Here is an 18,428-nt window from a genome sequence, read left to right as displayed (position 1 = left end):
GTTTCTGAAGCAGTTATTGTCCGTCCCCTTTTTTACTGAAAATGTTTTTTTTAGCTTTCCCCAAGGATTTTTAAATGGTTATCATCTCTTATTGTATTGTTAATATAGAGGGTTAAGCCTTATTCTCTACTATATAACCAAAATTTATAACCCTACCACGCCAATCATTTAATGAGATTCCTGTAAAATGAAGATCTGTTTTTAAATGTCCTGTTTACTCATGTAGGACTCAAGGATAAAAAGGTGAAACTACACCAAGTAAATCTAAAAATATCTTTATTACACAAGTTATTGCTTATATGCTTAAAGTCATTCACAGGATCACAGGATGGATGAGGCTGGAAGCGACCTCTGGAGGCCATCTGGTCCAACCCCTGCTCCAGCAGGGCCACCCAGAGCACGTTGCCCAGGACCATGTCCAGGCAGCTTTTGCAGATCTCCAAGGAGGATGATCCACCACCTCTTTGAGCAACCTGTGTCAGGGCTCTGTCACCCGCACAGCACAGAAGTGCTGCCTGGTGCTCAGAGGGAGCCCTCTTGTGTTTCAAATCCCAGGATGCTCCCCAGACATTCACTACTGTAAACCTGGACTTGTCTCTCTTTGTACTGGAACCTACAGTTTGATAAATAGCTGGCACTTGACAGACGTCTGCATAACTATCCTCGATTCTGAGAAACCATCCAGAGTGAGAAAAAGCAAGACAAAAGACAGATGATTTCACCCCAGGTTCTAGTACAGTGCGTACAGATGAATGAAAGCCGAATTGCCACTCCTCTTAAACTACCAAATCACCAGGGGAAAAGGTAAAATAAAATAAACATTGTCCAAGATAAGGTTATGCATCTTAGAATGTGTAAATGCTACAATTTGAAAGCATTCACTGGCTGGAGAAACACTTCCCCTGGAGCAATACTGCACTACAAATTTATTTGACACATTTTGAAGTTTATGGATTTTGATTTATAAGAATAAAAATCACCCTTCTTGTTTTGGGTTGTGCTATAGTTTTTATTGCATAGCAAGAGCACAAAGATGACAGGATGATTTTCTTCATCTGAGAATCTAAGTTAGTTTTCCTATAGAGAAAGGCTGAAGGGTATTAAATTGTCTCCATTATATAACACGTACTGTGAAGCTCTCATTTACCAATCTGAAGTTAGAATGATTCATCTCACGGACAGTCATAGCTAACCAAGGGACCAGGAAAAAAAAGTATGAAGGCAGATATTGAGTTAATATTTGTGGTGGAGCTGTACTTTGGCAAATTTTATTTTGGAAAACAAACAACAAACCTGAATCAACTTTTTCCAAGTTTTAATCTGCATGGAATCTGGCACCGGACACTGGTCTACTAGCTATAGCTCAGAACCCTCACGGATGAGCTGTTTACAACAAAGTCTAGCAGGGAAAGGATAACAGCTTCCAGGCTTTTGCTTTGCAACTTGCGACACTCACAAGATTTTAGTTCTACAAGGAGAATCTGACTTGTGCTGCTGAACAGACTCTGGCTAAACAACTGTTAATGAAATACACATAGTAACTTTGTTAAAAATTAAACACTATTTTTTTTTCGATGACTAATTTAGGAAATGAGTCAGGGTAATCCTCGCCTAGAAGATAATTCTTTTAAAATGAGAATTAAATTGAGAATTAAAAAAAATGGATTTTAAAAAATAGGAAACTACATAGAGTCTTAAGACAAATTTCACTGACTTAGGAAGACTTTATATAACAGAGAATACAAAAGACACTTTGCTCCTTTTAGAAACATGAAAGAGCCCTCCCCCACTCCCCATCCTGTCAATTACTGGTTTTGAGGTTTAATTCTGAAGTGACTAGCACCCAGGGAAATGCCGAGTAACATGACTCATATTACCAGGTATAGGAAAAATTCACAGTAGAGGCTCATTTAGCTGGGTAGTAGTAAAGTACAGTTTGAAAGATATGTTTATTATACCATCTATCTACCCAACTGTTCTGTTATATAATTTATTTTTCTTAGATTAATACAGATTCCCTTTCATAAGACCATACTGAAGTAGCACTCTACATATGAGTATGTTCCTGTTCATGAAGCAACTAGAATATCTTTTTTGAAGAACTTCTGTTTATAAAGGGTTGCATACAGGGAAACTGAACTTTGCGAGGTTTGAACCCTTTGCAAGATCCACTGGATTATAATTACACTCTTGGCTTACTTTTGCTCCATGGAAATAATGAGAGATGGAAATAAATCTGGGTAGGGTTCAATGACTCAGAAAAAGCAGCATATTCTTTTTGCAGTGAGTGACTAATCAGAAGAAGAATAAAGACATTCCGGTTAAAAAAATACAAAAGATCCTCTCTGACAAATGATTTATCAGGTAGGTGCTGACAAGAGTTTCCAACAAAAGTTTCCATCTACTGTAGGTCAGTAAAAATCCAACTCCCGGCTCACTTAAAACAGTTTACATTTTTCTTTGAGTAACATGCTACATTCATGCTGGATGAGGAGAATCAGTGTTTTAAATAAAATAGCATACAAATAATAATAAAAAACGCAATCTGTTATTGGGTATCTTTGGAAACAAAAGGCACTCTGATTTCAAGTAATCCAACTCCTGCCTTCACAGAAAAGGGGAAGGCTACAATTTTTGTCTTAAAACTATAGAGCAAATTACTACCAGAATGTAGGAGTAAAACACATGTGCCCTAGCTCTAGCCCAAGGCTTAAAACCACTAAATCTTTCATCTATTCCTCCTAAATCTGTTAGTATAGACTCAGATTGCAGTCAATTTTGCATTTTGTCACACACTTTCAGCATAAACAAATTAAAACATACACACAAAAATTGCTACAATTGCTACAAAGTTGCTACAATTATGTTTACACACCAAGGATTTTTCCAACACAGCTACTGCAACTAGTGGTCTGTCCCTCACTCTATACTGACAAATATGTAGTGTAGTCATAGCAATTTGTATGCTGGTGCTTTATGTAAAATATATGTATATAGCAAATTCTCTAAAGCCTGGACAGCTCATAGAATTTTTTGTTTTATTTCTGTATTAGGATAAGAATAGTGGCTAGGAAAACAATGATAGCATAGGTCATAGCAGTCAGCCTCAGGATTGAAACAAAACTTGGAAATATAAACAGCACTTTAATGTGCACCAACTCTAACACACTTATGTTTACTTACTTCGTTAAAGTGAACATCCTGCATTCCAACATCCTCCATCATGGAAGCTTCTTCGTCTATATTAGGTGTGATTACTCTGAAAGCAGTACAGCCTTGCCTAAACATCCCTATCATTGAAAAAGAAAAACAGACAAATTTACCTCAATGCCATCAAGACACATTCCTCCACCAGAATAACAGTAGGCCATTTTGTGATGCTGGATAATGCAGAAGACTTATATACTTACCACCAAATTAATAATAAAATAAAAAATAAAAAAACAGCCTCCCACTGCATGATTAAAAGAGCAGAGCCCACCTTAAGTATAAATAGGATTAAAAACCAAAACAAAACTAACAAACAAAACCTCCAACGTTAATATCTAAACTCTTACCTACAAAAGTATGTAGTGTCTGAATCTTTCTACTCTATCTTAAACCTGTACCCAACCTATCCCACCCCAAGCCTACGTTAATCAAGGTTGCTTTTACAGTATTTCATTAAATTGTTCGTGCAAGAATGAGGTTTGACTGTCTACATTACTAATAGGACGTAACTGGCATATGACAGAAGACAAAAATAGTAAGTTACCCAAAGGAACCACAAATATATACATATTATCACTAGTTATCAGTTGGTTGTTATTAGGCTTGCAAGAAGGTGTAATAACTTAGACAAACAACTCAGTCTCAGATTTGGTCACAGAGAAGTTTCTGAAATCATTGGGGGCAGAGGGGATAGCCTATAACACTGAAAAAGTATCCCGCAGGAGGCAAAAAAATAACAAAGAAAGAAAAAGACATCCTGTAGACCTATAACTTCGGATGGCAGTTCAAGCAAAGACAAGGCTAAAAAGTTATGGTCATGAATTCATATGCTTAAAAAACACTAGTTCAATACCATAATCAGTCCTAATAGTTTTCCAGCCTACCTTCCACGTACAGGATCAGAAGACTTAAAGTCTGTGGTTTGAAAAAATAGGAGATTATATAGATTTTATTAAGAATAATCTCTAGAAGAAACTTGCAGAAATCTATCTCAGTGGTCTTTTTTTTTTTTTTCATATATGGACAGCTGCTAGCACAGAACATCAAGACAGGTGAAGCATTCTGAGCGCTATTATCACTTAGAATCTGAAGATTTGTAGAATTTATTTTGACTTCTGGCAATGCCAGGCTTCCATATATACAGTGAGAGACTACTCAATGAACACGAATATTCACTGATAAGGTTGCTTAGAAAGGGTCTCACCAGCTATTAGCAACTGTAGTGTAAAATTATTATTTATTTTTTATTTATTACTTTCCTAAAAATTTTATTTTATCTTCATGTGAAATGATGAACCTTAAATGTGCAAGTATGTTGTTGTAGGTATGCTATCCACTTAAGTCAGAATTTTTTCCTTGGTGAACACTGAAACGCCTACAACTTCCTCAGGCAAACTATTGCTAAATTATAATGCAATTATAGGAAAAAAAAAAAAAAAAAAAAACAACAACCCACATTTAAGTAAGATTTCAAAATCATACCTTTCCGTGTGAGATATTCTGCAACCAGTGCTGCTACATGGACATAGCACATTGCTGCCTAAAACAGAAACACTTATAAGTTACAATTACAATGGAACTACTGAAAACAAGGTATATAAGAAAAGCCCTAGCCTGAGTCCCTTTTTTTTTTAAAAAAAAAAAAAAAAAAAGACTAGTTTGGTTGTTGCAGTCTGTAAACAGCGGAGGAAAAATAAGAGGGACAGAGTAGTCTGAGTAGTTTTTTTGTTGTTGTTGTTAAAGTTGTCACTGATCACTTTTCTTTACAGAAAAGACAAAGATTCAAGATTTTTCTTTAACTAAAAAGGTTAAAGCTTAGCAGCAAAATTTTTACATATGGAGGCTGTAGAATCTCAGGTACTGGAGCTAAAGGAGAACAGTATCAGGAATTCTCTCTAATTCATACTTTGTATGGGGTTGGACTTGACGATTTACAGAGGTTCTCATCTAGCTGTATGGTCAAAGATTTTGTGTTTTTAATGAGAAATTAGTCCTTTTTTAGGTCTGTTTTTAAAAAGAACTTATATTCTGAAAGTTCTGATCTGGAGACGTTTCTATCAAAATGCAAACTATTAGCAGTACTGTGTATGTCTTATGCGTTGTTACCATACAGAATAAAAGAAGTACAGTACTAAAACATGAGTAAGATATGATTTCTTGGAGGTATTTACTTGCTTACATGATGATAAGGGTAATAGACATATTTATGAAATTCAGATTGAACAAACTTCCAGAAAGAGACAATATTAATTCTCTATGCTGATCCAATAAACACATCAAGACAAAAATCCCCACTTCTACCTCTCCCTGTTGCTGGAATTAAGTCTTTTAACAGTCTGGTGAAATCAGAGAGCTTTCTTTTTTCTAGCAACAAAATTGCTATTCATCAATTTTAAGAACATTGGGAGGTTTTTTAGTAAGCACTCTGGAAGAGAATCAAGATAATTCTCTAAAGGCAACCGGAAAGGAATTCAGGGTGTAACTAAGTGTTTAGTTAATTGATAACTGATGGATAGGTTTAAGCAGATGGTCTGATTCTTCTGTGGTTTACACTGAGCATTCCTGATTTAGTAGCAAATCAGCTATATTATTTAAACATATGCCTTACATTAATAACGAGAAATGACTTACAGATGTATTTGTGTAGCACAAAATCTTATCAGCCATTGAAGTTAATCTACTAAGAATTCAAAATTAATTAAAATCCATACACGCTTAATAATCCTTACACACTAACAATTACAGTACCTTTGATGTCAAGAAAATTAAGCTTACTAAGAAGCTAAAAACAGTCTGGTCTTCTCTTACCTCTGAAAGATCCCCGTTTTTAACATGGATCCTTGCCATGCTGTCTAACCATGTCTTCCTTAGTTCAGGTGTACTAGCATAAGACTTTGCCAAACTGTACTGGAGGTCTACAAGCATTTCTGGATCATTCTCATGCTCCTTCATCTGAGCTGTAGCCATTAGTACTGTACGAATCCGTTTTGTTAAATCCTTAACGTCAGAAGGGAATGTGGTGTGCTAAAACATGGAAAGTTAGGTTAACTATTATCTTCTTCTATTATTTGCATCATAGAAAAAGTTGAAATGTATTTGTGAAAGACACTGAGAAAGAGTTTTAAAGCAGCGTTTCTATTGTATGGAAAGAAGAATAAAACCAAACCTTAATAATTCTGTCGTGATTGGCACAATTATTGATGATGGAAAGGGACTGCTGAAATCTAGTTCCTCCAATTCCAACAACATCAGCAATCAACTGGCTTACTGAAATAATAACCTTGACACAAACAAAAGTCTGGTTAGTGTATATTTAATATAATACCCTTGCAATGTACCTTTGAAGCAATTACAAAGGAAGGTTTGTTCTTTTTAAATGAAAGATAATTTCTTGAAGTGAAATGGTATTTGAAAGACTTTTTGTTTCCCCCAAAATTATTTGTATGTAACATAGGAAAGAAAAAACAGGCTTGCATAAATTTCATGCACAATCATCCTCTGGTCTAACGACAGACTGCCAGGTAAACTAGTCAAAAGTCATAAAAGTAGTTAAATATTGTTCCCAGCTTCATCAGAATCATTTTATTTCCAGGTAATTCTGTTTTATTAAAGTAAAATTTCTAGGTTTTATTTCTAGGTTTTAGGACTTACAGGTGCTTGTTACCTCATTCCTTTCTTCTTCAGACACAACATTGTATGCTACTTAACAATCAAAATAACATCTACATAACACAACATTTGCTGTTCACAAATAATTATTATTTCCTACAAAACACAAGGCCATTGAATTGTTTTGAATTATTTCCTTGTACTGAACATACTTCTATTGCCATCTTCTTTCTCTTGGAACAGCACCAGCCTTGCTTGAATAAAAAGTGATTTCTTTTATGTCTTTATGTGACAGGACTTTGCACACTAACACGCAGCTGCACACCTACAAGTACAGGCCACATGACATTTAAAAACACAAGGAAAAATAAAGAAATTATACTAACTTGCAGATGTGTCCTAACAAAAGATTTCTTCCCTGTGTAATCAAAATTATTTCTCATTAAGAAATACAGTAACTGTGAAGCTTCAGTACGAATGGAGCTCAATTTTGAATTACAGTATTTCAGAATCTCATAGCACAGGGCAGAACACATATCAGCTCTACCTTCATAAAACGTAGAAGGAAACTGAGGAAAAAGCAGAAAAGAAAGAAGTTATTCATTAAAAAGAACTCTGGTTCTTGACAAAATAAGCATATCAAGAAAAATACAAGTATATTAATATTTTCAAACAATGGAAAAAAACAGTTATATTAGTTCAAACAAAATGATTTTTACAGCAATTCAAAGAATAATTATTTCATGTTTTTGGGATTAGGCCAGTCCTCTTTATTTACTAATTTAAATTTGGAGTTTTTAGTTCTTAAGCTTCTTGATAGTATATTGCTAGCTAAAGAACTGGATAAGTACCTGAAGATTAATTACTTAAAACTTCTTACCTTATAAATAAGTGCCCTTAAAGCAATGAAGACATTTTTCAGTGCTGTTTCAGACTGATTCTTTTGAAGGAAGCAGAGGTACACATCAAATACTTTTTTCATCAGTGGGTTATGCCCATGATCAGTCAGCAGTTGATTCTTCAAATTAAAAGCGAGAACATAGGATTTTTGTACTGTACATTCAAACTTTAAGAACATACACAAATCATCCAGGAAATTAATTAAAAAAAATCATATAGTGTTACTGAGATGTTTAATAAGACAAGCATATCTGAACTTTAATTAGATGTTTCTAACATTTCACTAATCTTGTTTTACAACGAAAGCATTGACTTCTGAATAGACTTATAGAACACAATTTTTTTTGTTGTTGTTGTTTTTGTTTTGTGTTGTTTTGTTTTTAAACAGCTGTTAGTTACATTAACCAACAGCGTTAAGAGGCACATGCAAAGAATTAACTCACTTTGGTTACAATGGCCTCAGCAGCTCAAATAGTGGAATTTTCCCGCAGCAGTACCTCCTACTACATGGCTCTTAAAATGAAAGTATTAGTTTTCAGAGTCTTATCTGTCTCAATATTTAAAAAGCTCATTCTAAGGCACGCAATACACATGGTTACTTTTGATTTCTGAATCATTCATCAACAGATGCCTTCCTGAAGGATCTCAGCATAGCCCTTGGCATTTCAGGTGTCCAATACTATAAGATCAAAGAAGGTGATCCTACAATAAAAGCCATGCTGAGAACCAGTTTGATAACATGACTTGCAGACTAAAAAAAACTCAGTGTGCTTTCAAACTTTGTGGATGAATACATACAAATGCTTTCAGGAGACCAAAAATCTCCAATGTTATGCAAGGAAGATACAGGCAGGCTTATATTTTAGAGGAAGCTAGACATAAATGGTTGGATATAAGCCAGTCAGCATACTTGGTCATTGAAAAAAAAAAGTATGTCCTGAAACAGAATACAGATGACCCAAACCTATACAGCTAACTGCAAGTCCTAAAAGATGCTAGGCTTACTACTTGCAGATTTATAGCAAAACAATTAATGTTTTCCAACAAATTTCTAGCCTTCTGAGGAAATTGATATAACATCTTTTCTTCAGATGTGCCAGCATCATAGTCAGGTAGTTCACTAAAACAACCTCAAGCAGTAGGAATTCACACAGGATCAGTTAAAAGTCTACCAAGAAACAGACGCAACTTGTGATTTCCCTGTTGTAACAGGTAACAGAGATATGAGCCTTGCTAGTGAAAGATGACACTAAACAGAAAAAGTTGTTTGGCCTTCTATATAATACGCTTATTATTTCCAAAAGAAGCAGATTGGTATTACACGTATTTTAGTGTAGTTCATTGAACAGCAGCTCCTGATCCTCTTACCTGTTTTACTTCCATCTTGTAGACTATTATGGTCTACTTTCCTTGTAGACTATTCCTAACTACTTTCTGAACATACTACATACAAATAACCTTGAAAGACTGTCATTCCAAGTGTGATTGGCAGCTGATAACTGTAAGATTAGTGATCATTCTTCTGACTTTAAAACTAGGTATCTTCATTTTTCAATTCTGCCATACAGCCTATGGTCAGAGCCAATTCTAAATGCTTTCTAATTAAATTACTTATAAAAGGAATCTCATTATAAATAAGCTCGTGTTTTCATAACTAGACTAAAGGCATTAAAGAAGGCATTAAATTTGAATCTTCAAGCAAGGACCTCAATCCAAAGAGGATGTTCTAACCGGCGGAGAAACAAGCTAAAGCTACTATCCCTCCTTTTTATAGATTCACCTCCAATGTTTGTGAATGCTGAAAAAACAAACAACCAAAAAACTCACAGATAACAAATAAAAACTCACACCCACAGGGTGTGCAAGTGATCTGCTGAGATTTCATAGAAAAACTACAGTAGCTCATAAAACTAAAATAGAAGTCTCATCAGTAGACAAATTGAAATAAAATTACAGAAAAGAAATACACACAAATTGCTGTTAGTTACTGAGTGACTTCGTATAAGAAGAGGCCAAGTTCATTATAGAAGTTTGAGTGTATCCAAATATCAATTATGGTCTTGACATAGAACAGACAATTTTACCACTCATTAAGTAAACACTATGGTTTCTAGGAATATTTAGAAAGTTAGGATGAGGGAGTAGCTTTTCCAACAGAATACTGCTGATCAGTAAGGAATGTCTGTACATGTGTAACTGAAGCCAAAGCATTTTGCTGTGACACATTATCAGCTGTCACATGACATAACAATGAAATGCAAAAAATATAGTACTATATTACAATATTTAAAATAATTTTTAAAAAACATTTTAAAAATATTTATTCTGAAAGATAATTATAGGAAATGTTAACATCAAGTCAAGAACAAACCTTAAAAGCCATTGTGAATAATGACAGAGTATCCAGAATTGTAAGGCAAACTTCAGTGGCAATATTTGCTTCAAGTAAAGACTGGTGAAGAACATCTGCATCTGAATGGCCATAGCCTACAGAAATTTCAAATGAAGTGTAAGTGCTTAGTATACTCATTTAAATGTTTCTTATTTCCAAAAGACTTGCTGAACTAGAAGAGTAACAAGTAAAAAGCCTTGCAAGAATTAATATTCAATACAGAAAAATATTTCATATGTATTTAAGTATTTGTCAAATATACACATAATTATTCTAGCTGAATTTGCAGAATATTATAAAAATACATTAAGTATGAATGTCAGCAACAGAAGCATTAAATAGCAATGAAAACATTAAAGTGTCAGATGTTTCATATATATGTATGTATATACATGTGTGTATTTATATAAATATATATACTTATACATATACATACATATATTCCTAAAATAAATACTATGATAGCATGGAGTTACAGATGAAAATATGTATTGGCAATTTAGGGATGTTATAATGATCTCAAACTCAATCATTATAAAAATACAAAACACCAAGAGTTGAAGCAATACAGTCATGCACTTATATGCAGTTGAAGACTGAATGACTGAAGTCATTCTGCTCTGTAGCAATATCATGCAATAACTCCATATTTAAACAAAAAATGCTTTTATGCTTTTAATTCCATATTGCATTCAAATAATTTTAAAAATGTATCATGCTTCAGCACTGGTTAAAATATGTTATGTCCACTAATACTGATCTTTCAGAACCCGATTGCAAATGAGTTCTGGTTGCTTTACACAAATTTGGTCTGGACCACATTGATATGTTAGATTTACAGCCAACTTAGCATCACTAAATCAATGAGAAGCATGATGTGAACTTGCTGAGACTAAGAAAAGAAGAGAAGAAATGACATTCTTTTATGCTGACACCCGGCCATTTCTTTCTGCACCCTCTTGCTTCCCTGGCTGAAGAATGCATGCATACCTGTACACAGATTTTTTTTCTCTTCCCTTATTTAGACGAAGCAGACCTAATCACACTAAGCAGACCTACTCCAATATGTAGGTTAAAATGAAAAGTCATGGTTTGAAACCTGTATCTGTTTTTAAGAACAAAATTATGAAGCAAAAACTCAAAATGAGAATATAAAATGAAATGTAGGGAAAAAAGATCTGTAGAACCTCCACTAGCATATTTTGCCTGCTTTATAGCTCTCCTAAACATTGAAAGAGAGCCAGAATAACTACTAGTTTCTGTGGATTTATACATGCTCTCTGTTCAGAAGTATACATTTCTTTCCTATCTACATTCTCTTTGCCTCCACCTCTTTCTTTTCCCATGTATTTTCTTTATGGCTTCAATCCAATTACCTCTGTAATGACAGAAAGGAACAACCATATTTGGAAGCAAGTTTTAGCACAACAGCCATTTGCCAACATTTTTCTTTTAGTAAGTACATCCTTAACCTTCAAGAAATTCAAAGGAAGATGCTTTTTCATAGCAGTCACCTTTGTGTGACCAGAAATCTTGTCATTTCCATATTGTTGAAGACATCAAGAGGTGATCACTATTTTGAAAACTACACTGAGGACAGGGGAAATACTCTTTAAAGAGATAATTCATTTGCTCTTCCAGATTCAAAGTTATTATAAATCCTAGGTTCCAATTTGGTTCCAATTTTCAGGAAGGGTAAGAAAGACGACTCTGGTAATTACAGGCCTGTCAATCTCACTTCAGTGCCTGGTAAAACTACAGAGAAAATTAGCCTGGGAATTATTGAAAAACACTTGAAATATAATGCAGTTATTGGTCATAACCAACATAGGTTCACGAAAGAAAAGTTCTGTTTAAGGAAATTAACTTCCTTTTATGACAAGGTTACCCACCTAGTTGGCCATGGTAAAGCAGTATAAGTGATTTTTTAATTTTATTGTAGGAAAACTTTCAACATTGTCTTTCATGATATCCTTCTGGACAAAGTGCCCCACATGCAGCTAGACAAGTACACCATACGATGTGTGAACAATTTGCTGACAACTTGGGCTCAAAGGTTTACAGTAAAAGGGGTTACATCAGGCTGGCAGCCAGCCACTAGTAGGGGTTCCACTAGGCTCCATTTTAGAGCCAGTTCTCTTCAAAGTTCTTATAAAACGCCTGGATGCAGGACTCAAACACATACTAAATTTGCAGATGATACTAAATTACGAGGAGCTGTTGACTCCCTCAAGGGCAGAGAGGCCTTGCAGAGAGATCCTGATAGATTAGAGTGCTGGACAATTGCCAACTGCATGAGGTTCAACAAGAGCAAGTGCTGGATTCTGCTGCACATGGGACAAGGCAACCCTGGCTAAACATGCAGACTTGGGGAAGAGAGGCTGAAAAGCAGCCCCATGGAAAGGGATCTGGGGGTTCTGGTTCATTTTGCTGTTGACGTGAGGCAGTGTGCCCTGGCAGCCAAAAGGACCGAAAGTATGTATCCTGAGGTGCATCAGGCACTTAGCTAGTTGAAGATAGTTGAGCTCTGCTCTGCGCTTGTATGACCCCACCTTGGGTATCATTTGGGTGCCGCAATATAAGACATAAATCTATCCAAAGGAGGGCTACAAAGATGGTGAAGTGTCTAAAGGGGAAGCTGTATACGGAGCAGAAGTCACTTGGTTTGTTCAGCCTGGAGAAGAGGAGACTGAGGGGAGAACTTATTGTGACATACAGCTTCCTGATGAGGGGAGCGGAGGGACAGGCGCTGAGCTGTGCTCTCTGGGGACAGTGACATGACCTGAGGGAATGGCATGGAGCTGGGACAGGGGAGGGTCAGGTTGACGGAGGCATCGAGAAAAGGTTCTTCATTGAGAGGGTGGCCAGGCACTAGAACAGGCACCCCAGTGAAGAGGTCACAGCAACAAGCCTGCCAGAGTCCGAGAAGCACAATGCTCTCAAGGCACATAGTTTGATTTCTGCAGGGTCCTGTGCAGATCCAGAAGTGGGACTCAATGATCCTTGTGGGTTCCTTCCAACTCAGGATATTCTATGATTCTAAGTAAAAACTGTAGCTAATGGATGGGATTTCAAACGCTTCATTTTTTTTCTCATAAATAATTTAGAATAAACAAATAAATAAGTCTTTTTGATTACACTGCATTATTACTAGAGGGAAATTCGGGGCAGTATGCAAACAAAGCAACACTCGGCTGGGCTTAGTTAAAAGTTTGACTTACTACGTATGATATGGACATCTGCATGGACATGCATATGAACATGCATTTAAAACCAACTACAAACACTAAAAATTGATTAATCTTTAATGACTATGATCTTGACAATGATCGTGCGCTGCTATTACAGAATCAGGGTTTATCTCTGTGTACATCTGTGTGTCGCTTCTGTTATACTGAGCTTCCCTCTCTCCTCCAGCCCCAATGATACACATATAGATCCGCCTTCTTTTTGTTTATACTGAAATGCTTTTGAAATTTCAATGAAAAACGTAATTTCTTTCACACCTAGGCACAAAACTATACTGACATTCCTCAGAGGTCTGAAATATTACTTATACCATGATATCATTTATTTTCCTTTGTTAAACGATTAGAAAGGAACAGAGAAATTAGGTTTATAAGTTATACTTATAGACAACTTTACATGTTTCTAAAATCATGATCCGTTACCAAGATAGGAACTATTTCCACCAGATACATCCTGTCACATAGTGCCCATACAGGATATCTAAAAGATCTATTAAAGTTCTGAAGACTACCCTAGATAAAGCATAAAGTCAAAGTGACAAGTACACAAAACTAAAAGTCAGACAACAAGACCAAAGTTATAAAAATCAATTTCACATTTGACATGGCTTTTATAGTAGAATGTTTTCAACTTACAAAACCATGGCCAATACAAAGTGTAATATCCTGATGTTTATTAAATTTCCAACATTAAAAACACTATTATCACATTACTCAAAGTTAGTTGAATGAGACTTCTATGATAATTCCTTCAAACTACACGAAGAAGAACAAAGCTCATTTTTACATAAGCATGCATTAATTAAAATCTTTCAGCTCACTGTCCTTAAAAATCAGTAAACTTTGAGCAGCTCTGGAAGTATAAAGTTGTTTTTGCACAGTGTGCCCAGAAGCAGACATTTCCCAGAGAATCATTTATTAATTTTTAAATCAGTCTCTCTACAGAGTACTTTACCATGCTGTATATATAGTTGCACAGTGTAAAAGCTCTTTCTTCTGTGTATCAAAAAACATGTAAAAATTTACTGCAGCTGTATCTGCTGATATATCATCAGAACACTGCTTACATGAAAAAAAATTTGCACAACTATATAGTTTTCTGAAATGTTTAATTCAAAGAATTGCATTTTTTTAATATTTAAAAAATACGAGAATGTATTTAAAAACACAAGGCTGTTTTTGTTGTTTTGTACTTTTAGTTTTCCACTAGACTGCATGGTAAGTCTTGTGCAATTAGGTTAACTGTTGCTTTACATTACAGATAATGAGCTAAAAGGTTTTAAGTATCTGTAGGGGGCAGTTAGATATGCTTTAGGAAATAAATGAGTTTAGTGAACGTACAGTTAAGTCAAAAAACTGCTTTACTGCACACAATTCTTTTCAGTCCCAATGTTGCATTTTACTGGGTTAGTCAACCAGTTTCATTGCTTTTGAAGCTGAAGATTGCAAAATGGTGCTTCAGAATACTTTACGTACTTGCAATTTAAGAGCAGCATATTTAAAAAGATAGGACATAAGCAGATTTCAATACAGCAGTCTTATAGAAGCTGACTTCAACCTGATTAAATCTTACCATTGTCTACAGAAATTCCAAGAACACTTGATATCTTTCTCACACTGAAAACAGAAAAATCACTTCATTATTGGACGCTTTTTCACTTCCAGACAAACTAAATCATGGGCTTCACATTCTCCGTAGAAATTTTAAGAAGCTCATTTCTCCTTAGGAGATGTCAAAACATGGAGATATGGTCAAAGTGCAAATTTTTACTTTTACATGAAACATCTATAAGATCAATTGGGAAAAAAATGAAGCCTAATGAAACAAATAGAAAAAAAATAAAGCTTAACCAAGTAAATTCTGTAACTATGTGCAGCACAGAGTAGATGTGCCTGTAATTGAAAAAAAAATAAAATACAATTTTGAAATATACTGTGGTTAACCATGCTCCATGTTATGGCATCAGCCAGCATTGATTGTTTTATCATAAAGGAGGGAACAGACCATCGACTGATTCCAGTTATTCATTTGACCTAGAACAATAAAAGTTATTGAAATGCACTGGTGTGGCTCTGGGACCTGCCTCTGGTGTTGTGGTACTGGTTGAGGATGATGAATGTTACCATGTCATGAGACTTACTGTGGTTAAAAGTGAGAGAGTTATCCAGGCTGCTCAGCTGCTGCAATCTGGCATGCATCATTCCTGTTCTGTTACGGGAAACAGGCAATGTCTGAGATTTTCGATCATGAACTATGGATCCCAACCCCTCCTGGTTCCTGCAAGATGGGTGAAATGGGATAGAAGCAAAAGTTAGACATGTCAACCTGCAGCAAGATAGGAAGTGTTAGTTAAGCAGCTACAGCACAAGAAGTTTTATAGGAGGAATCACAATGCAACCTATTTAATGTTTTACTTATAAAACAAAAATAGGTAGCTTAAAAAAAGTATCATAGCAAACTCTTTCCTAAAATCCTCGAAGCACGACAGCAAAAGCACACAAGCAGTCACTCTGGAAATGTTAAATTTACTTCAGAGCTCTTGTGAACAAAAATTTGAGAATATGAAGATTCTGAAAATATTCAGAACCCAAAACCAAATCCTCTATTTCGATTGTAAAAAATTTAGAAAAGGGTTAGACGGACACACAGTGGTAAAATTAGAAGGCATACATGCAACAGGGAAGCAAGAATTAGCTGAGGTATTATCATGGACATCTTACCCAAGCAGGAAGGGAGAAGAGCCATATACTTTGTTAAACTTGCAGCAATCAAGTGAAGAAAACAGAAAAGTAATCTGTGTTAGCAATCAGTACAGGCTAACTTCCTATTGTGTACCACCACCAGAGCTGATGAAAAATGAAAACCAGTGCTTGAATAATTAATTCCCTGTTCCCTTTCATTCCGTGTCGTTTGGGTATTTTAAGAGTACGTGCATTCATTGTGATATACTTTAGTGTAACAACAATGTGAAAGACTAGAAAGCTACAGTAACTGTGGAAATTCAATACCTCTGCAGAACACAAGACGATTCTACAGCTTAGTTCTTTTTTAGCATAACATGCAGTACACAGACTAAGCAATCAGTAAACAAAAAGGAAGCGCGGTAATCTTCTCTAAAAACTAGTCAAAAGAATTAGTTTAAAGCATTTTTCAGAAGAAAACTAAAAATTACAGATTCCTGTAAATCCAGAGTTTGAAGTACATTAAAGCACAAAGGTTACAATCAAAACATTAAGAAAGCCACTGATTTTTATATATACATATATATATATATATTTTTTTTTTTTTAAAGGTGTGTGAACACAGAGGAGATCCTTTTCTGAAAAAAAATCCAGGAAGGTAGTCATGGTTGTTGTTTGTAGAAGCAGATTCACATACTATCATATCTAAATTAAAACCTAAAAAGCTAACATCTTAGAATACCTTACCATCCAATGTCAGCAATAACTTTCTCACCAAGTTCAGAAGGGCCAGTATTTCAATGCCATAAGTTTAATTATAATATTATAATTTTTATACTATATTATTTTAGTATTATTAAAATTATAATAATATACATGTCACCATGTCAACCACGGTGTGAAGTCTAAATGGATTGCTATATTTTATTCTATTAAAAAAGTATTTTGCATTAAAAACCACGTTAATGCAAAGATATTCAAATAATTTAGGACATTTCAGAGATTTTCTCCTAAACAGACATCAGTGGGAGCACACAGGTATCTAGCAGTACTTCAGACATTGAACTGAAAAACAGGAGAACTGGAATGTCCACCACTCACCTTTCAGTAAAATCACTACATTAAATTTCTAAAACATTTAAACTGACATGGTTTTATGGCCAAGTGAATAAACAAAACATTAAAATAAACAATAAAACTTCTCCAAAGACATTATTTCAATGAAAAAAAACTGCTGTAAAAAGATAGTATGAAGGGCAAGTAAACTTTAAAGTAGTTTATTATAAACACAACACACATTGTTCTAAAACAGATACCAGACTTTCAGATAGGACACACAGAATTATTAATATTAACCAGTTACTTACTTCAAAATTATATATCATTTTACAATAACTTTTCTACTCCCACACACTAGTGTACACATTATTATTCCTGATGTACACACTAGTGTACACACTATTATTCTTAGTGGACAAGCCAGCTAAATTAAAATTCCACACAGTACCTGGCTATGTATCGTTTTCCCATGTACTGGAACTGATGTAAGCATACTCTGCAGAGAACACAAAAAGTCAGAGAAACAACACTTAAAACAATCCATTATAAATTTATGTACATTTATTATGTATGTTATAAATTTATGTACATTGGAATTATTTAACTATTATTTTCACTTAACTTTAAACTCTTAAATCATAAAACTTAACTTCTCCCACCCTTGAAATTCCTTTCCAAACCTCAAGCCAAGAAAAATTTTCAAAGCAGACACAGCTGCTTTGAAATCAATCATGGATGGTTGTTGTTTTCGTCAAATAGGGATTAACATCAAAGACACATAAGGCTGCCTCAAGAGCACACCTATCTCAACTTATCTGCATCAAAACACCTAGTGGGAGTCTAACAGTGCCAAGCTAGAAGAGCAAACTGTGAAAAAACAGAGCACATAAGAAAAACATAAACACTGAGTCCAGTGCTTCACAGAATCACAGAATGGCTGAGATTGGAAGGCACCTCTGGAGGCCATCTGATTAAAATCCCTTGCTCAAACCGGGCCACCCAGAGCAGGTTGCCCAGGACCACGTCCAGGCAGCTTTTGAAGACCTCCAAAGAAGGAGACTCCACAGCCACTCTGGGCAATTTGTACCAGCGCCCACAGGTTCACCCACAGGGTAAGGAAGTGCTTCCTGATGTTTACACAGAACATCTTGTGCTCCAGTTTGGGTCCATCTTGTATGGGTTCATCTTATATAGACTTTTAATATGTATAAGGAAGTAATGTTTAGTGTCAATTATTACAAACAAGATTCCATTACATGAAATGAAGTTCACAGTTATAAGTAATTTACAAATGAACTGCAATGTAACATGTAAAGAACAGAAAAAAA

At 35.1% G+C, this 18,428-nt stretch overlaps 1 protein-coding gene across 15 annotated transcripts in view; it reads right to left on the bottom strand.

Annotated features, from left to right (window-relative positions):
* Positions 1–18,428, bottom strand: part of DOCK9 (dedicator of cytokinesis 9) — a 129,768-nt gene that overhangs the window by 13,074 nt on the left and 98,266 nt on the right. For 8 of the 15 annotated variants that reach the window (XM_080605719.1, XM_080605715.1, XM_080605713.1 and 5 more), the window contains 9 exons: positions 17,549–17,596; positions 15,501–15,637; positions 10,091–10,206; positions 7,700–7,837; positions 7,206–7,388; positions 6,377–6,490; positions 6,019–6,234; positions 4,693–4,750; positions 3,184–3,290 (listed from right to left, as the gene is read on the bottom strand). In XM_080605719.1, coding sequence (XP_080461845.1) covers positions 3,184–3,290; positions 4,693–4,750; positions 6,019–6,234; positions 6,377–6,490; positions 7,206–7,388; positions 7,700–7,837; positions 10,091–10,206; positions 15,501–15,637; positions 17,549–17,596 — 1,117 coding nt within the window. Of the gene's footprint in view, positions 1–3,183; positions 3,291–4,692; positions 4,751–6,018; positions 6,235–6,376; positions 6,491–7,205; positions 7,389–7,699; positions 7,838–10,090; positions 10,207–14,932; positions 14,977–15,500; positions 15,638–17,548; positions 17,597–18,428 lie in introns of those variants that run through there. The other 7 variants (XM_080605707.1, XM_080605717.1, XM_080605720.1 and 4 more) reach the window with 4 other exon arrangements.

This window comes from Anser brachyrhynchus (assembly GCF_964034855.1).
Source record: "Anser brachyrhynchus genome assembly, chromosome: 1".
Taxonomy (NCBI): Eukaryota; Metazoa; Chordata; class Aves; order Anseriformes; family Anatidae; genus Anser; species Anser brachyrhynchus.
The sequence above is the reverse complement of the archived record's forward strand: the minus strand, read 5'-3'. Positions and strand labels throughout refer to the sequence as shown.